This window comes from Camelus bactrianus, chromosome 30 (assembly GCF_048773025.1).
Source record: "Camelus bactrianus isolate YW-2024 breed Bactrian camel chromosome 30, ASM4877302v1, whole genome shotgun sequence".
In the NCBI taxonomy this organism is placed as follows: Eukaryota; Metazoa; Chordata; class Mammalia; order Artiodactyla; family Camelidae; genus Camelus; species Camelus bactrianus.
In genome coordinates, this window is record NC_133568.1 from 29,972,109 (window position 1) to 29,992,417 (window position 20,309).

Below are 20,309 nucleotides of genomic sequence, written 5' to 3' on the forward strand. Positions count from 1 at the left end.
TTATTTTCTGTTGCAGAAGGTATAGGAATGAGTAATCACTTGTTTAATACAATTGATTTGAAAAAGAAATTACCAATTAGGAATCGTCATGACTGAAAAGTGGAAGTTCAGCTATTTGGAGGCTTGGCTTTGGCTTACGCTCACTTTCTGTTCAGGGAACTCAGATTTCCTCTTCGGTGCTTGCGAGGAGGCTGCAGGCTCTCACTGGGTCCGTGGGGGTGGCCTCTGCTGGTCTTTTATGAGGACACGGTGGAAGCCTCTGGCCTCCTTCTGGGGACCAGCCTGGGGACCCTCACTTAAGGCCACGGGGGAGTCCACAGGGACGTGGAGAGGCTGCAGCCCACCTACTCTTGGGTGCAGGGGCACCGGCTCATGCAGGACGCGGGGATGGGCAGAGGGGGGAAGGGGTGGCTGGGATCCGCAAGAACTTCAAACCATCTTCTTTATGTTCCCCACGGTTTCAGTAGCTTGTCCGGTAAAAACATCTGCTCCACGGTCAGCATCCAGGGCCTGGCTGGACCAGAGCTACAGCCTCTTAGGCCAGGATGCCCCCCGGGCCCATCAAGGGCTCAGGCCCCCACCAGCCATGCAGGGCAGGGGACTCGGTAGCTTAGGGCAGCGGCTCTCAAACTTCTTGGTCTTAAGAACTATTCAGGTCATCAAAGAGCTTTCTTATGTGGGTTTAGAAACCCCCCAAGCCTTGGGGTCCCTTGACATGCTGGGGGCCCATCCACTGCCTCCAGTTGTCGGAGGTGAGAGACACTCAGGATGGGTTTGGGAAACTCTGCAGAGAAAGACAGGTGTCCCGGGGCGTACCACCCCTTCCCGGACCTCCTTCCCTCCAGACCACAGGCCCCGAAGTGAGCGAGGGGCGACTCCAGCCCCCCACAGCCCCAGGCGCCTTAACAGAGAGGGAGTGTGGATGGGAGTCTCTCTCCTCTGGGCTTCAGAAGCTGAAGTACTTACATGAATAGCCATTTCAGAGGAAAGGACGGATTTCACAGACATTTGCACGTGAATGTACTAATTATCCTCTTACCTGTACACTGAAACAGAATTAGCAGCTACAGTTGTGTGGGAACATAATAGTCTTCCGAGAACTCATAGGCACACAGGCGGAAAGGTGCTTGGGTCCCCGTGGGGGTGCCTGTGGAGTCTGCAGACTCTGACCGACGATGGCTGAGGGGACCCAGGCCGCCCCTGGAATGGCTGTCCCCCGTGAATCGTGGAATGAAGTCCAGGGCCAGAGTGAGCCCAGCAGTGTAGTCACTTATAGGGCCACGGTGCACATGGAGTCAGCTGGGCTCCAGGCGGCCGAGGGCGGGACAGGTGGCCTGAGCCACAGAGACTCCTGGGCTCCGTGGACTCAGAGGGCAGCTGCCTTGGGGGAGGGAAGGAGGGGTGGGCCAGGGCCTTGCTGGCAGGTGTCCAGGAGGGGTCGGGTCTGGAGGGGGCAGGGGGGCAGAAGGAGCCCCGAGTGGGCCCCAGACAGGCAAAGCACAGGGAGGGGGGCTCCAAAGGGATGCTGCTTGACCATCCAGGAAAGGCCGCTGTGGGGCAGGGCACATGGTGGAGCCCCCCGTCCAGGTGGGAGCCTGAGGAGTGGGCTGTGCTGGGGGGCTTCTTGTGTTTACGTGTCGTTCTGGGCTGATTAGGACGAGCCCACGGGGACAAGGAGTCATTAGGGAGGTGGGTGAGAACACAGGACACAGAGTGGCCTCCAGAAAGACTCCTTTCTCCCTGAAACAGGAGACCGTGTGTGGGGACCTCTAGTTGGACCCTTGAGGCTGTTGTTCTTACATTTTCAGGGTGACACCCCGAGCGCCTGATTCACTGATGAGAGGCAGAGAGGAGACAGGAAAGAGGAGCTTTTCTGAAAAGCTATCCTGTTTCCATTTGTCTTGTCAAAACCCTGCCCTTAGAGTCTGTGCGTTTTGTTTGGGGAAAGTGCAGTCACCATTGCAAGGTCATTTATTTGGTAACTGGAATAAACAGAAACGCCCCCCTGGAAGGGAAGTGCTCCACCTGGGACTGTGGTCCGTGTGGCCACAGCAGATTTCAGGGGGCTGCGGAACCCCAGCCTGGCTGTGCATTTTATGAGGAGATGAATTATTTCCTGATCCTCTGAGTCCATGACCCAAGCAAGGTCAAAAAGCTGTGCCCTAAAGAGGGGTTGACATGTTGTTCCAGGGCTTGGAGACGCACCAGCAGAGGGCTCGTGAGACGGCAGCGGCTGAAAAGGGCCCCCTGGGATGAGCCCCGACGCGAGGACACCGGCCGAAGGTAAGAGGGCCCTGCTGCCCACGGGGAGAACAGGCGTCTCTGAATTAAACCGTCGCTTAAAGAGTTCCGATGAAGACACCTAAAAACCAGCGCCTTCCTCAGAGGTTAACACACAGTTGGGAGGACGATGGGGCTTCGGAGAAAGAACCAGAGGGGTGAGCTGACCTTCACGAGGGCTGGGCACCTCAGACACACGTCCCCACAGGATGGCTCCCTGGAGCCCAAGGCTGCACCGGGGAGGAGGGTGAGACAGAGACAGAGAGAGAGACAGAAGGAGAGGGAGACGTGGCCATGAGCAGCACTGAGTGGAGGACTCTGGCTGGCAGCAAAACCACGAACTTGGGCCCCAGAGAGCCTGTGTCCTGTCCCCCCTCCCGCTGGGCTGTCGTCAGTGGAGACGGGGAAGGAACCCCCACCCCTCCCCACCAATGATGAATAGTGCCCTCCTGGAGGGTCAACAGAGTCCAGGTGGGGAAGCCGCCCAGTGTGAGGTGAAGCACCTTCCTCACCTGCTCCATCAGTGGCAGAGGAAGCCAACAGGAGGTTCAGATATGCCTCCTAACACAATACCCAGAATGTCCAGATTTTGTTATGAAATCAGTCATCACACCGAGAACCAGGAAGATTTCAAACCAAATGGAAGTGGACCACCACTGACAAGAACACTAAGATGACAGAGAGATTAGAATTATTCGGCAAAGGAGTTTTAGAGCAGCCATTGCAAAAATACTTCGGTGAGCAATTACAAACAGACTTCAGGCAAATAGAAAAATAGAGCATCTTAGCAAAGAACTAGAAAGTCTCAGTGAAGGAATAGAAGATGTAAATGAGAACGACCTGCAAGCCTTAGAGCTGAGAAGTGTGAAAAATGAAATTAAAACCTCATTGGATGGAATCAGCAGCAGATGGAGGGACAGATGGAAGAATCCGTGAACTGGAGGGTCGGACACAGACGTTACCCAGCCTGGACACAGAGAGGAACTAGACTGAAAGATGAACAGAGCCTCGGGAACTGTGGGCTGCACCGCAACCTGCACGCATGGCTCTGAGTCCGGAAGGAGAGGAGGAAGGTGGCAAGAATGAAGATTCATGAAGAAATAATGACTTAAAACTTCTGGCAAAAGACAATAAGTCTATAGATTCAAGAAGTGAATGAATCCCAAATAGTATAAACCAAAAAATCCAAGCCAAGACACATCATAGTCAAACCTCTGAAAACTAAAGAGAAGCTTAACATGCTGAAGCCACGAGAGAGAAGAGACTCCTTACCTACAGGGGAAACAATTCAGACGGTGGCTTTCTCATCAGAAACCGTGGACCCCAGAAGGAGGCAAAACGTCTCCCAAGTGCTGAAAGAGAAGAATTGTAACTCAGAGTCTTACGGGCAGCAAAAATACCCTTCAGGAGTGAAGGTGAGATCAAGGCATTCTCAGATGAAGGAAAACAGAAAATTTATCAGCAGCAGACCTGCTCCTGAGTATCGGCTAACTGGAAGTTCCCTGAAGACAAGGTACAAGGGGGAACCTCGAGGCATCAGGGAGGAAGAACATCGTGAGCAAAACGGGAGTAAATGGAGCTTGCTTTTCCTCTTGAGTTTTCTAAATTACGTTTGATGGTGGGAACGAAAATTACAGCACTCCCTGACGTGACGCTAAAGGCAGGAAGACGAATTATTTAAGACAGTTATAAGCAGCGTCTGGTGTAGGCATGGAAAGGAAAGCGGGGGTCTCCACTGAACTGGTGAACTAACACCGCCAGTACCCATGGTGCGGCGCAGACGTATGACGCAACACCTGAAGCAACTGCTAAAATCTCTCAGAAATGCTCTAGACGGGTCAGCATGGATTCTAAAATACGTTCACGCAATCCACAGGGAGACAAGGAAAGTAAAACAGAAAGGAGGAACAGAAAACAAAAAATAAGTGGGAGATTTTATCAGTAATTACGTGATTACATTATCAATCATTCTATTATGCAGCAATAATTACCTTAGGTATAAATGGTGTGAACAAATACCAATTAAATGGCAGAAATTGACAGAGAGGTTGAAGAATGTGACCCAATTATATGTTGTCTTCAAGAAAGTCACTTCAAATTTAACAACAGAAGCAGATTGAAAGTGAAAAGATAAAGATGTATCATGCAAACGTCAATCAAAAGACAGTCGGAGTGGCAGTTTTGTACCTGATAAAGTAGACTGGGGCAAACAGGACTACCGGGCCAGAAAGCGACAGGACACGGCAGTAAAGTAAGCCCTCACTGCGCCGAGAAGCCAGGGCAGCCGCGACCAGCCAGGTGTGGCGCCATCAGCAGGGCCCCAAGTGCCGCGAGGGGAGCTGAAGGCAGCTTGAGGTGCAGCACGCGTCCTGCCAAATCCCAGGGGGGACTTTGGATAAACACAAAGTTATTCTAAAGCTTACATGGGAAGGCAAAGGAACCAGAAGAGGTAAAATTACTTTGAAAAGCATAGCAAAGTGGAAGGAATCAGTCCAGCCAGTTTCAAGACTTTTGCTAAAATGGCCGTGGTCATGAGCCGTGTGGCGCTGGGGGAGGCAGTGCCAGATCAAGGGAACAGAACAGAAGCCTGGGCCTGGAGCCGCTCCAGCATGCCCCCCTGGCTCCTGACAGAGGCTCAGAGGTGACCCAGTGGAGGGAAGACGGTCTTTTCAACACATGGTGCTGGAGCAATGAGACACCCGCAGGACAAAACGCGGAGCCTTGCCCTCGGTCCCACACCCTGTGCAAAAATTAACTCAAAAAGTATCACGGATTTAAACGCAAAATAGGAAACCATAAGCTTTAGAGAAGTAGCAGCAGCAGATCCTGGGGATGTTGGACCAGGCACGTCACTCCTGGTGCCAAAAGCCCAGGCAGGAAGAGAAGAAGTGGTAAACGAGACTTTATCAAAAGCGAAAACTCTGCTCCACTGGGCACTCAACCCCAAGGGGCAGGAAAACGCTGTGGAACGTCAGTAGCAGCTTTGCTCATAAAGGCCAAACCCTGGAAGTAAGCCAGAGGCCCCAGCTTGTGGGGTCATCAGACCACGCATAGCCCCCCGTGCAGGACCACGGAACGGAACGCGGACACAGCGACAGCCCAGGGGAGCTCCGGAGAGTCATGCTGCACGAAAAGAGCCAGCCCTGAAACATTACATAACTGTGGGCCCATTTGCACACCATTCCTGGAACAGCGGGGCGCAGGGATGGAGAACAGACGAGTGGTTTCAGCGGTTGCCACACTAGGTTTGGAGATGGGCCTGGGGGGGCCCTGGTGGGGACGGATGCTCTGCGTCTGGACTCTGTCAGTGTCAGCGCCCGGCTGTGAGGCGGGACTGCGGTTCTGCAAGATGCTCCCACCAGACAAGTGGGGTAAAGGGATCTCCACCAGCTCAAAATTGAAAGTTCAGTTTAAAAAAGTCTCTGGGGCAATTCTGTCAGCTCTGATGCACACACTGAGCTTTGTGGACAAGGTCGATAGTTCCCGAATTTCTGTGTGTCTTACAGATTGGGAGATTATATGTGGTTTTCATACATCATAACTGAAAACAATCATCAATCTTCCTGTCACCCACCTGCTAAAAATGGATCTAATTAGAAGTTTTCAGTTCTGTTCACAGATACACTTCAGAAGCCTTTTGTAAGTTGTGTAACTTTGACGTACAGAAAATAAATGCATTTCAACAGAAGAATTGAACACATATGAGTTTAACAGTCAGAGAGCAATTATAGGAATGACCTTAATAGTATTTATCTTTATTTTAAGAATGTGAAAATACTCTAAAAGTCATGTTTTATTAGAATTAGTTACTTATCTTTGGTTCTTTAAACTCTTTTTGTTTTTATTCCATAGATGATTGTCTTAATTCACGTAATGTTTGTCTCGGTGGGACAGTTAGAACTGAAACAAATGCAGGGGCTCACCAGACACGTCTCTGTTGCCGTGAGGTTGGAGGGTGTGTTCACGCGTCCCAGCCCAGTCACGTGCCAGAGGGCTGACGGGAGGAAGCCCTTCTTATTTAGATCACTCTTTCTGTAAGGTCACATGGCCTGCTCGTTCTTGTGCACCTGCGTCATCTCAGAGGTTAAGTGTTCCGACCGGAAAGCGAAGTGTGTGTCTGGAAAAAGACAAGACAAGAGACTGGAGTGGTCCTTGTGGAAGGTCGGGTCATGGCCCCTTTGTCCCACAAACTGACACTTTTGGCCACAGGGTAGCTGATGGTGACAGAACTGGGGGAAAAGGTGGCGTCTGAACCAAACTTATGAGGACTGGGAACCAAAACTGAGTCAGGGAACAAATTAACAGAGCCTTCAGTTGCTGGATTAATTACCTTGCAACACCTACTGTGTGAACAATGTTTAGATGCTAAAGCTTTTAGGCTGAGCTCAAACCTTGCTCTGACGCCCACCTTTCGGGGGCAGCCTCCAGCCTCCTGGCCCCCCACAGCCTGGTGACGTCCACCAGCGTCTAAATTATCTCTAGTGTCTGTCACTCCTTCCTTGCACGGCTGTTTAATGAGCCGTTTACTCAGTAGGTGCTGTTGACCTTGGGGCTGGTCTGCCCTCTGTCCTGGGGCGCCCTGCACGTGCACTGTGGCACCCCTGGGTTCTTCACACTAGATGCCAGTCACAGCCGGCCATGACAACCAGAAACGTCCCAGGCCTGGCCAGGTGCCCTCGGAGCAGAGTCGCCCCAGCTGATCATGTGCATGGTCCTAACGTGTCTCCGGGATGTTGCCAACAGGAGACACCTTTCATGGGGGCACATTTCTTAGCTTTGAATTTCAGAGACAAAAGTTTCAACCTCAAACCCACCGTGCAGGTAGGCTTTTAGACACATGGTCTCATTCTTAACCTAGAGCCAGGCGGAGAAATCTTACCAACTTCCCGTCCCTGCAGTTTTTTCCTAGTTTACCCATCACTGGGGCGAGCTCTGCAGGCATCCCAGGGCGCCCCCTCTTTCTCTGTACAGAACTGCCCTTGCGGGGTTGAGGGGCCGGGCTGCCCCGGCCCCTGCCCCCGGAAGCTGCGAGTACCTGTGTCCAGCCTGCGGCCGGCAGGACTAACCCTGCTGGGTGAGCGAGGTGACCCGGGCGTCAGCACACACGAAGGGGACCTTGACCACCTCCTCCCTCGGTCGTGCAGTGAGTGCGGCTGTGGCGGGTCCCAGCACAGCGCAAGGTTGTCGAAGGCTCCCTCCCTCACACCCGGCACTGTGGCTCCAGCGCCTGTGGCAGCCCTTCCCCTGCTCAGAAGCGACCCCCAGGCTGCTCACGTGCACGCGGTGAGACCTGCCCCGAGTCCGTGCACCTACCACGCTTTGTTGAGGCTTTCTCTCCCACCCCCACCCATGTCTATTTGATCATCTACCCTCCCCCCTACTCCCCAAGCCTCAGGCCAGTCCCACCCGTGGGGCAGGTGGGCAGGTGGGCACCTGGGCTGCACGCTGAACGCCCTCCCCGAGTCGCCCCGGGGGTGGGTTATAGCTTTGCCAGCGGTGGTTAAAGGTGCGGTCGGAGCAGTGGTTCCCAGGCTCAGTGCACAGACCTGCTCAGTCATGTGCACAGACCTGGATTTCCCCCCAGGCCTACTCAACCAGAGCTGTTTTATTTTTTAGAAATTGAGATGAAAAGCCGACAGCATAATGTTTGCCACTTTAACGTGTCCAATTTGGTGTTTTCAGTGCATTAACCGGCCCCACTATCAAATGCCAGAGTGTTTTCATGACCCTGAAAGAAACCTGTGCCTGCTAATCGGTTACTCCCCCCGCAGCCACTAACCTACTTTCTGTCTCTGCAAGTGGACACTTCCCAGGGCACACAGTGTGACCTTTTCTGTCCTCCTGTCACTTGCACGGCGTTTCCAAGGTCCCTCCAGCTGTGTCCTGCGTCAGTGCTCACTCCTGTTTACGCTGGGCTGTACCCCAGGAGGTGGATGCACAGTTAGGTTGTTTCCATGTTTTGACGACTGGAAATAACGCTGCTTGAATATTCATGTGTGCACCTTTCCGTGAGCCTACGCCTTCGCTTCTCTTGGGTGTGTGTACACCCAGGAGTGACACTGCTGGGTCAATGGCAAGTCTGTTTAACTTTTTGAGGAACTGCCAAACTGTCTTCTGCAGCGGCTGCACTATTTTACAGTCCCCCCAGCGGTGAATGGGGGTCCTGACTCAGTAGGTGCCCTACTGGGGCGGCCCTGGTGGGGACGGATGCTCTGCGTCTGGACCGTCGCCAGCACTGCTTTTTCCATATGTTCATTTCCATGTGTTTAATGGATGCGAAGTGGTATCAGCAGTTTTGATCTGCGTTTCCCTGATGGTCACTCGCACTGAGAATTATTGCTTGTGTATTAGCCATTTTTGTGTCTTCTTTGGAGAAATGTCAAGTCCTTTGGGCCGTTTGCCTTTTTATTGTTAAACTGTACGAGCTCCTTGTATATTCTGGACGCTAGACCTGCACCAGATGTATGACTTGCCATTTTTTCCCTCCTGTGAGCTGTCACTACTTTTCTTCAAAATGTCCTTCAGTGTACAGAAGAGTTTAATTTCGATGAAGTCTAGTTTATCTTTTTTTTTTTTTTTTCTGCTTTTGCTTTTGTCGTATTTCAGAAACCATTGCCTCCTCAGGGTCACCAAGATGTCCTCCTGTGTCTTCTGATCAGACTCTTCCACCCAAGGGTCTGTCGGAGCTGCTGTTGCTTGTGGGTTTTGGTGACTTTTCTGAGCAATTTACATGAAGTGTACCTTTGGTCTCGTGCGGCCACTGATACCTCTGTTCCATCAGCTTCATGCTCAGCAGATGGACAGAGATTCTCAAATGCCAGGAACAAAACCAAACACAAGCCAGTCTTCGCCGGTGGACTGTGTGTCGGGGCCCCTGCAGCATCCAGCCCCCACTCATCCCAGCCGTACCTGCATCCCCTGCTCTTGCCGCGGAGGAGGGGCAGGCAGGCCCCCCCAGGTGCACCGGCCCCAGGCTTGTGAGCGTGCTCCTGGAATCTGCTGGAGCTTTTCCCGGCCCTTACTCCCCAGAGCGTCTCATTCCCCTGCCTGTTCTCCCAGGAACTGGGTCCACTCTCCTCCCTCCAGTCCCGGGCCTGGTACCCAGAAGGCAGGCTGTTGTTCTCAGGGGTGCCGCTGAGCTGGGAAGCGGGTATGTTAAAATGCTGAGAGCTCATGGTTGTTACTAACATTCAGCTGTTTTTTCTCAAGTGTCCCCTGGCTGCTGCCAGCTTTTGGTTAGTGTCCAGAGTCCCAAAAAAGTCAGTTCTGGTGGTTTTTACCAGTTTTCTCAGTGCTTTAATGGAGGGATGAGACTTGGAGGTCCTTCTCTGCAGCTTTCCAGTCCCTCAGAATTTTAAGTGGAGAGCCAGGAATATCCCTTTTTACAGGTTCCCTTGATAATTCTGATGCTGTTGGCCCACGTCCACACTTTGAGAACACTGCTGGACTGTGCCTCTCTCTCCAGATTACTGCCTCGCTGACATCCCAGATTTACTCCCTGGAAATGGGGTCTGTCCTAGCAACTGTCCTGGTCCTTTTATGTCCCCGGGTTGGCATGCCCTCTCTTCTTGTGTCACAGTGCAAAGACATGTCCAGTGCCAAAGCACTGGCCCCACCAGGTCAAGAAGCAGAGGGGACCGTCCTGAGCAGCAGACTCGGGGGAGGAACGGAATTGCCCTCAGCAGTGTGAAAAAGGACCCACGAGTCTCTGCCAAGGACAAAGTCATCAGTGTCACTCATGGACCCTCTTCGATGTGGTTCCTGAATCAGTGACCCTGCTTCCAAACAGGTTCCTAGACGTAAAGGGATGACCCAGCCCAGGGCAGAGGAAGGAAGGTAAAATGAAGCTGTGGCTAAAGACATCGCCAGACTTTAAAAATGTCCATACTCAGGCCAAAAATGATTTCGTCTCATTAACATATGTTGTGAAAGGTCCTTTTAACAAGTGCTGAGTAAACCAACACATTTCGGAATTTCAGATGCTGGTCTGTGCACATGCTATGGCAAGATAGGGACTCATGAAGAGGAATGTGACTGCTTTTGTGAGTTTCTTGAACCCTGGTCTTAGAAGAAGACAAAGAAGCAGTCGTATAAGAAGCCCATCGGGGATCTTAACTTTGCCCAAGCGTTCTTGAGAAGGCGGCCAACCTGACGGCCAGAGCACACATGCTCCCCAGTTAGTGTGGGGGTTAGCAATTCCCATGCTACCAAAGAGATTTCCCTCTTTCATGTTTTTAAAGCAGCGAACTTAAGTCAGCTCTGGGGGCCATAGGCCCCTTTGAGAATCTGAGCGTCCTCTGTTAGAAAAGTGTGCGCTCACAAAAGGCTTGTGTGCGGTTTTAGAAGGCTCGTAGCTCGACCCCCTGAAGAATTTTCGCGGACAACAAATAGCGAGCTTCTGGTTTAGAGGATCAAGACAGACTGAAGCACTATGAGTTTCTCTGCATCAGCACCTCTTATGCCCAGGTGTACAGCAGAATTATCTGAACGCTTTTAAAAAGCAAAACAAAACCTTTCTTATTACGGGCACTTAAATGTGCACAAAAGCAGAGTGAAAGCACGATGAGCCCTAGTGTCCCCATCAGCTGTGACATTCAGGTTAGTGTCTGCACGCCACCTCCAGAGAGGCCCGCCTAATGACAGTCCAGACATTGTTTCACAGGCATACAGCACTACGGACCTCTGAGGGACACACACACCCCGTTTTTCACATGAGCCATGCTATTTTCATGCCTTTAAAAATGCCTTCAAACCATGTGCAGTGCAGGGTGTTCTCACTTACTCTCAAATAGCTTTTTGTAGCTGGTTCCCTCAAATCTGAATCCAAACAGTGTCCACACACTGCATTCCGCAGTTTGGCTGATGCTTCTTAAGGCGCTTTTGAATCTGTCTCAGTACCCCCTCGTTCCCCCACCACGCGCACGCACACGCACACACACACACACACACACACACACACACACACAAGGTAACCCCTGATGGCTACCTTGGCCCAGTTCTCTTGAGGCAGCATCTCCGGGCCACTGGTCCCTGGTTCAAGACCCCTGTGTGGGCCACTTCCCCCTCTCTCAGAGAGAAAGGAAGGCGGTTCCACTTAACAGGGCTCTGCAGGAAGTCTCAAGGGGTTGGCAGTTTGGATCATGGGCAGACGTCAGGTGTGCAGGAGAGAAGAGCCAAGCAGATTGGCTGGACCGACCCTTGGTTCGGCTCCGTCCCCAGGCCCATGGGTCGTGCGCGCGGCCGTGTGTCCCGGAGCCCTCGGCTTCCCCTCCTGACCTAACGCGTGCTCCGTTCCTTTGCAGGCCCAGCCTCTTGACCCGGGCCCGGCTCCTGGGGCCATGGCCCTGCTCCCTGGGCACGCGGAGCAGCCGGGCCCCGAGCTACTGGGCGGCGGCGGCGGCGGCGGCGGCGGCGGGGCCCGTGCCCGGCACGTCATCATCAACGTGGGCGGCTGCAGGGTGCGCCTGGCCTGGGCGGCCTTGGCGCGCTGCCCCCTTGCGCGCCTCGAGCGCCTGCGGGCCTGCCGCGGCCACGACGAGCTGCTGCGCGTGTGCGACGACTACGACGTGAGCCGCGACGAGTTCTTCTTCGACCGCAGTCCCTGCGCCTTCCGCGCCATCGTGGCGCTGCTGCGCGCCGGCAAGCTGCGGCTGCTGCGCGGCCCGTGCGCCCTCGCCTTCCGCGACGAGCTGGCCTACTGGGGCATCGACGAGGCGCGCCTGGAGCGCTGCTGCCTGCGCCGCCTGCGCCGCCGCGAGGAGGAGGCAGCCGAGGCGCGCGCGGGGCCGGCGGAGCGCGGGCCGCCGGGGAGCCCGGACTGCGGCCTGGGGCCCGGCGGGCGGCTGGCGCGCGGCCGGCGGCGCCTGCGCGACGTGGTGGACAACCCGCACTCAGGGCTGGCCGGCAAGCTCTTCGCCTGCGTGTCGGTCGCCTTCGTGGCCGTCACGGCCGTCGGCCTCTGCCTCAGCACCATGCCGGACATCCGCGCGGAGGAGGAGCGGGTGAGCAGGCCGGGGCCGGGGCCGGGGCCGGGGCTGGGCGCGGGCGGCCGGGACGGGCCGAGCGGGTTGGTTGGGGACCTGACTTGAGACCGCGGCCCGGACGCAGCAGGGCCGAGGCAGCGCTCGCTGGGTGGTGGTCTTAGACACTCCTCGCCCTTGGTGGTTGAAACCACAGGCTCCCCTCCCGCTCGGGTCAGGTTGGCCTGCAGAGAAGGCCTGAGCCAGGCGGACACATCAGGCTGCCTGCTGAGCCCGCAGCAGCTGCTCCAAATGTCAGGCAAGTTCAAGGACTCAGCGTGGCTTCTGGGTCAGCAGGCCTTCTCTGCTGACTCCCCGACAGCCCGGCCCTGGAAGCTTGGACGATTTGGAGCAAAACGCTCAGTCTGGAGAGGTGTGCTCCAAACTCAAGTCCTGTCTTCCTGGAGGGACGTGACCTCCGAACCCTTGCAGGTGCCCAGCTCACGCACAGCCGGGCTGGCTCTGTTGAGATGCTGGGGCTCATTTTGTGAGCAGTCTGCCGCTTCTGTGTGTCCTGTGACAAGTGTCATGCTCGGGGGGTTAGGATGTCACCCAAAGCTTGTCAGCGTCTGTGCACTGAGCACATCACAGAGCGTCCTGTCAGGGGAGGCTCAGGGTTTGTGTCCGGATTGGCGAGGGCTCTACATTATTGAAGGATGTGGCTGAGTGTTGCCTGCACTTTCTCACAGGGTGGCTGGGGCATCCTGCCTGCCCCTCCTCTCCACCAGCCCCAGCTCCAGCTGCTAGGGACCTGGCAGCGCCTCTGCCTTGAACACCCCCTTAGGCAGAGCAGGGCAGAGCTCTGAGCCCCTCAGAGCCCTTCCCGGGTCGGCCGGGTTATGCCCGAGCTCACCTGGTGGGGTCAGCTTATCATTCAGACACAGCGAAGAGCTGTGTCCTCCTGGAGCACTAGCTGTTAGCCGGCTTGACCATCCCGACTGCAGACTAAATTTAAATGTAAATTGTAGGACATTGGTTTCGCTTCCTTCATGGTTTGGGTGTCTGATTTCTGAACTGTCGTTTCCAGTTGTCTTCACTAGGCCCTAGTTTGGGATTCTGCTTCTAAAAAGACACCACGTGTTTGGATTTTCTGAGTAGCAATAACTCCATACAATCGAGGAGGGAAATTATTTACACGAGACTCAGGGAACAGGATAAGTTGGGGCTGCCTCGGCTGATGACAGCCTCACGAGCAGTCGAGCTGGCCCTCGAGAAGCCTCTCTGGGGTCCACTGGTCTCCATGTCACCCACCTCTTCCCCATTTCCAGAAACATCACTTCACTCTATGCAGGCACTGTCTTACCAAATCAGTTACCAGATTAGAAGTGAGGATCCCGGTGTTGGTGGGCACGTGGTGAATGTGTCCCTGTGCTTGTGAGGGGATGCCTACCAAGCCCCCGACCCACTGCGCGCAGTAGGTGTGGCCACTGCCACTGGAAGGAAAAGCATTGTTTCATCAGCTCTGTGTGTGTGATAAAATATACAGAAAATTCATCATCTGAACCATTTTTATGCACAATTCAGTGGCATTAAGCGCATTCACACTGTTGTGCACACATCACCACCATCCATCCCTGGAATTCTTCCATCTTCCCAAACTGAACTCTGTCCCCATCAAACACAAACTCCCAGCCCCAGGCCCCCACCGTCTACTTTCTGTCTTTACAAGTGGAGTCAGGCAGGGGTTGTCTTTTTGTGACTGTCTCGTTTCACTGAGCACAACGCACGTTCTCACGGTCCACCCATGTTGCAGCCTCTGTCAGAATCTCCTTCCTTCTTAAGGCTGAGTGCCATTCCTCTGCATGCATCACGCTTTGTTTATTCTTCACCCGTCAGGGGACATGGGCTGCCTCCTCCTTTTGACCGCGGTGACTGGTGCTGCTGTGGACACGGCAGAGCAAACCTCTGATGTGTCCCTGCTCTCTGTTCTTTGGGGTGTGTCCCAGGACTGGGCTTCCTGGGTTATGTGGTGATTCTGTGTTTACTTCTTCAGGGAGCCTCCCTGCTGTCTTCCCCTGTGGCCACGCCATTGACCCTTTTACCACGGAAGTTACTGGGCACGAGGCATTGGGGGTGGAGGGCAGAGAAGAGAAAAACTTTGGATTCTTCATTATGCTCTAGTTTGTCGGGGCTTTTCCAGTGGAATTTAACTTGAAAGTCACAGGGCTGAAGTATTAGCTGTATGTGATCTCTGATTTTAATTAAGTGGCTGGATGATTTCTTCTTAAAATTTCATGTACTCTTTCAAAGGCTCTGAGAGGTGCAGCCCCAGTGGCTTCTCGGGCCCCAAGTCCGGGTCCTCCACCTGTGACAAGCTGGAGGCTTCCACGGTGCACCCCTGTTCTCGTCCACACTCAGATGCACCCAGTTTTCTTCTGAAAAACGATCTTGGGGATCGAGGAGTGTGCCCGAGAATTCGAAGTGGCCGGTGCAGCTCTGTCTGATGACGGTCTCTCTCCGTCTCTGGCAGCGGCAGTGTTGGTGGTAATTTTTGTGTGTTGATGCAGGAACGCATAGAGAGAGAAAAGATCACTATCCTCCATTATTCAGGGATCAGAGGAAAGAGGCTCTGTGGCTCCTGCTGCTAATGCCTGAAATGCCTCCCTGAGTGAGCAGGTTCCCTGCCCAGGCTGGACAGAAGCCCAGCACCACCTGAGGGAGAGCCCCTTGCCGGCTACCCCAGCCCCTCTTGGCACAGAGAACCCGGCCCTCGGCTCCGGGGTGGCCAGACAGGGCCTTTGGAAGCAGGGACTGGCTCCCTCCGCCTTCAGTCTTAGCCCCTTGGCCCACTGCTGCTGTCATGGGATCTTTAATTGTTACACAGGGTCCCCATCCCTGCCCCAGGACGGACTCTGCAGCCAGACTGCCTGGGCCCCATCCAGCTGGTGTCTCAGCCTCGGTCTCAGGGCTGCTGTGAGGGATGGCAGGTCCACAGTGCTCCATGCGGCTGTGCAGGGCGTGTGGCTGCTCCCCTCAGCCCTGTGCTTGCTGTGGGTCAATTTCCTTGCAGTCTGCTGTCCCCCAGAATCCAGGAACTCACTGTCCACCCAAGGCTGTCTCCTCCCAGGGCCGTCCCCTCCCAGGGTTGTCACCGAGGCACCCAGTAAGTTCCTTAGCCCAGAGCCACAGCGGTGTCTCCGTCCAGAACATGGGGCTCACAGATCTAACTGACCGGAGCGTGTTCTCTGCATTTCACTGTTTATGGGAAGGATGGCTGTAAAAGCATCCTTGTGGGATGAGCCTTGAGCACATCGTGCTGAGTCCTGCTGACGAGACCAGAGGACGGATCCTCTGATTCCACTCACGTGAGGCACTTAGTGTCACCAAATCCGCAGAGACCCAGAGTGACTGGGGGGTGCAGGGCTGGGCTGGGCGAGTTGGTGTCTCGTGGCTGCAGAGCTTGGGTTGGGAAGATGAAGGAGTTGTGGAGGTAGGGGGTGGTGGCGGCTGCGCAGCTGTGTGAGTGCTGTGCACTCAGACATGGTCAATGGTGGATTTTGTGTTAAGTGGGTTTCACACCCATGTACGTAGCTGCCTGTAGGGGTGTTTGGATAGAAGAACAGAGCAGAGGCCCTGGCAGTGGCCGGGGCAGCGGCTTGCCCATTGCCCCCGAGACTCTGTTTACAGTCGTCCATCCGTCTGTCTGCCCTTGGCCCACGGGTGCTCACAGGTCAGCCGGGGTGGGAGGCTGAGGGCTGAGCTGCTGCCCGTGGTGGGTGGTGAGTGCTGAGAGCCTAGACAATCCAAGCCGTGGGGCAGAGGAGTCCTTGCCCCAGTGCAGTCCCTCCCCTCGTGGCTGTGGACCCGCGCTCTCCGGCATCCCTTGGCGCTGCCTGGGGTGCAGCCCAGGGAGCCATCCAGGGATGCGCCACCACACCCCTTATTCCAGAACAAGCCTCTGTGCTGTCTGTCTACCACCACAGGGCCGCTTGGGGGACGGTGCCTGGCCACGATGGAAAGGAGGGCGGCCCGCAGGGTGCAGACTGTCTTGAGTCCAGCCAGCTGGGGCGGGCTTCCCTGACACGGAGGCCCGAGGACGCCTGGCCAGAAGGCGGCCAGGATCCCTCCTAATGCTTAGGGAGACCACAGAGCCCAGGCTGGGCAGATGAAAGGCCGTGGGGACATACAGCCCCCTTCTGCCTCCTCCTGCCTCCTCCTCCTTCCCACAAGGTGCAGGGGAGCCTCTGGGCAGAGCTGCCTCGACGACTCCGTGGGCCCTTTGTGTCCAGGTGTCAGTGCCCAGATGGGGGCAGTGAACCCAGCCAGCCCCACAAGGACCCCAGGCAGGCCTGAGGGGCAGTTGGGGGCTGGGCTCAGCCTCGGTGTGTGCCCTGCATGACCCCAGAGCCTCAGAGACCCCGGGCTGCTCCTCTGGCTCCTTTGACTCAGGGCGGGGGTTCAGCCCAGGCCACCAGCCTACCGTCCTGAAGGCGACGCTGCCTGCGGATGGGCCTGGCTTACGGGAGACTCAGTTTCTCAGGGAGCTGTTTGCCATGGGGCCGTGATGACTCCAGCTCCATCGTGGACCATCTCCGTTTACAAAGGAGACCCAGCCTCAGTGCTGAAGGGATGGCTCCAGGCTCCTGCGGATGGCGATGTGACCCCAAACCTCCCAATTGCAATGCTGTAGGAGCCCCAAGCCAGAGGGGAGGGGACCCCCGTTTCCCGCTGCCTTTGGGGGTCTCCAGTGGGCCTCTGGACTCACTTTCAGGGGGTCTGTGAATGAGACAGAGCATTTTTCTAGCTTTCTCCCACTGTTGGGCAACATGCCAGGCCTGGGGATGGGGCACCAGGTGCCCACTGGTGTGGGCAGAGCACCTGATTCCTTCAGAACAAGGGACTCTCCTGAGAGCATGTCTGGAGTTTGGGGACCGCAGGACAGAGTGCACTTTGGAGCCCAGCTCACCCTCCATGTGCCTAGTGTTGGCCTTGCTGGACATCGCTGAACCGCACTGGCCTCAGCAATTGGGCGCCTGGAGGAGCAGCCTTCCAAGCTGCTGGGAGGGTGGGACAGAGTACTCGTTCCGGCAAACAGCTCCTGGGCTCCTTCTGTGCGGTGGCGGCCGGGTGTTGCTTGGCGACGGTGCTGGGTACCGGGCGGCTGGCGGTGGGGACGGGCCGGTGCGCCAGCCTGTGGGAGAACAGCACGTCCCCAAGGAGGGCGCGGGCGGAGCCGGTGCTCAGAGCCATCACATCCTCTCCACGGAGGCTGGGGTTTGGCTCTGCCAGTCGATTTTTTCCTTTAAGCTCATATGATTAAATCAAGACCCGCATAATTAGTTATGGATTTCATGACTGGGATTTCAGCTGTTGAATTCACAAAGACATTTGGCGACAGCATCGGAGGCTGGTGACAAGGCTCCGACTGCGTGTGGGCAGACGCATCGTCGAATCTCCCAGCTCTGAGCTGGAGTGAGAACTTGCCGCTCTGCACTGTGTCTGTCGGGGTTCTCAGAGCAGCAGAACCGAGCCCCGGGGGCTGGCTCCCCTCCTTTCTCCTTTGTGGGACGGCTGCCCGTGCCTGGCCGGTGTGGTCTGGGCACAGGCACACAGCTGGAGAGGCTTTGCCACACGAGTCAGCCTGGGGCCCCCAGGCCTGATGCAGATGGCACCTGGCCTCAGACTTCAGAGCTGACGCTGGCATGACTTAGACTCTGGGCTATTGGCATGGAATGAATGTATTTTGCTCGTGAGAAGGATGTGAATTTGGGGCCGGGGCAGAATGCTACCACCTGAGTGTTGTGCCCCCAGAATTCACATGTAGAATCCTCACCCACTGTGTGTTGGAAGAGGGGGCCTCTGGGGGTGATGAGGTCATGAGGGTGGAGCCATCATGATGGGATTAGTGTCCCTAAAACGGAGACCCACAGAGCTCCCTCACTCCCTCTTCCACGTGAGGTCACAGTGTTGATTTAATTGCATGCCCTGTGAGATGGTGCACCTTTTCATAGGTTCTTTGCCATCCGTGTATCTTCTTTGCTCCTATATTTACTGTGAAAACCGGTCAAGGTCTTGGAAGTAAATCTCCCAGTATTGAGACTACCACCATGAGAAGGTCCACCTGGAGCTCATACCTCTCAGACTTGTCCACTTCAAGTCTCCGGGTTTCCTGCCCCAGCACTACCCTGTGGCGGTTTCGAGTCTTCCCCAGAAGCTGGACTCTCTGTGTTCACCTGGAGAGCCAGAGTTGGGGACAGTGGTTTGCCCCGTGTCCTCCCCTCTCTTACTGATCCAAGAAGAGCTGTTGTTGTTGGAAAACTCTGTTCATCGTTTTAGTTGTTTTGAAGATGGAGTGGTGCCTGCCAGGCACCCTACCTACAGGTAATCCATGTGTGGAATCCCTCCCTTGGCGAGCGGTCCTCCAGGAGGTGGCTGTGCTCTGGGGGAGAGTGGGTTTCAGTGAAGACTGGGGGGTTGTGAGGGTCGCTGTTTTCTGATATGACCTGAAAATGAACATCCTGAGAGAGAAACTCGGCACTTCAGAGAACTGTTACGCGGCGCAGTTTGGTGCAGAGCTGGGAGCAAACAGCCACCAAACCTCAGGTCCTGTCCTGGGTGGTCGGCCGGGCCCCCTGAGACCCGCCTCCCACCCAGGCAGCCAGTCCCGCTGCTCCCCTCCCTGCCCACCTGAAAAACAGGGAACTTCAGAGTGTTTCCTGGTTGGAAACAGAATGCCCGTTCCTTACGGAAAGCTTGGCAGGTACAGAGCCGTGTACAGAACGAAGTGCGAATAAACCGGGAGGTAACTACTGGCCCCTGGATTACTGCCTCTGTTCCTCATGCCTCTTCAGGAAACTGTGAATCGGCGTGGGCACGTCTAGTAGCCACTTGGCTCCCGTACAGAGTAGCATCCCAGCAGTCGAGGTGTTTTGTCACTTGAGTGCTCCCTCCCTCCTTCCTCCTCCGTGCCCCTACCTGTGGGCCGCAAGCCCGTCCCCCAAGTGTTGCCCCCCAGCGGGTTCCAGTCCCGGCCCGCTGGGCCCTGCTGGTGACCTGATAACACTTTGCCTGTCTTTCAAAAGCCCTCCTGGCCTCTTAACTGGCCTTCGACACTACGAGGCTAACATCTTTTTGCATCTTCACCTGCTGTTTGTTCCCTTGTGTCTTCCTTTCTTCTTCATCCGCCTTCCCTGGGCTGCTTGCTCTTGGGTCTGCAGACCTCTGCAGCATGACCACACCGCATCTGTCGCTCCCCTCCAGCCGTCCCTCCTGCCTTCCCTCCTTCCTCCACTCACACTTCCTGCAGCACCTAAGACCCTCTCCCCGCGGGACCCCTGCTGCTTTCCCTCGGTGCCGCCAGCCTGCCCAGACCCTCCCCACCCTCTGTGCACCTGCTTTGTTGAAAACAAAATTGTAAAACAGAATGACTGCCCTTAAATCATGAGCCATACATGGATGCCTGCTTTTATATTATCATTTGAAGTGTAAGGTCACCAGGTCCACTTGAAACCCTTTATCCAGCTCTGATTCTCCTACCAAGCTCCCCCTGCAAAGTGCACAGTCCCTGATGCCACCTTTGCCAGGTCCCCCTATGGGAGCCTTTTCTGTGTGTTCTGTACTGATTATCTAATCTGCCTTATTATTTGCAGATCAAGTGAAAACCCAAGAGAGTTTGCTGAAAAATTATTATAAATGGGTGAATTTGGTAAGGTGGCTGGCTGCAAAATAAATATGCAAAGATCAGTTACTTTTCTATATACAATTGGGAATAGAAAATTTAATGGGAAAACTATTCTGGTCACCTTAATAATAAAAACATGAAATGCCTAGAAATAATTTTAGCAAGAAAGATTCAAAATCTGTAAGAGAAAAAAGATGTGTGACTCTACTGAGACACATAACAATGACTAACTAGCGAGCAGCACCGTGTTATCGAAAATCCCTCCCTAAATTAATATAAATTTGTTACACTCTCAACAAAACCCCCGTGAGTGCTTTGGAACCTCATAAAATAATCTTGAGAACCTAGAGAAATGCATATAGAAGACTAGCCTGTGGGTTCTGCAGAGC

The 20,309-nt window shown here is 54.8% G+C and overlaps 1 protein-coding gene across 2 annotated transcripts in view; it reads left to right on the forward strand.

The window, feature by feature from the left end:
• LOC123618810 (voltage-gated potassium channel regulatory subunit KCNG2) overlaps window positions 1-20,309 on the forward strand; it is a 48,733-nt gene that overhangs the window by 14,495 nt on the left and 13,929 nt on the right. For both annotated transcript variants that reach the window (XM_074355453.1, XM_074355454.1), the window contains exons 2-3: window positions 2,191-2,283; window positions 11,583-12,281. In XM_074355453.1, the coding sequence (XP_074211554.1) occupies window positions 11,619-12,281 (663 nt within the window). In that variant the 5' untranslated portion in view covers window positions 2,191-2,283; window positions 11,583-11,618. The remainder of the gene's footprint in view (window positions 1-2,190; window positions 2,284-11,582; window positions 12,282-20,309) is intronic.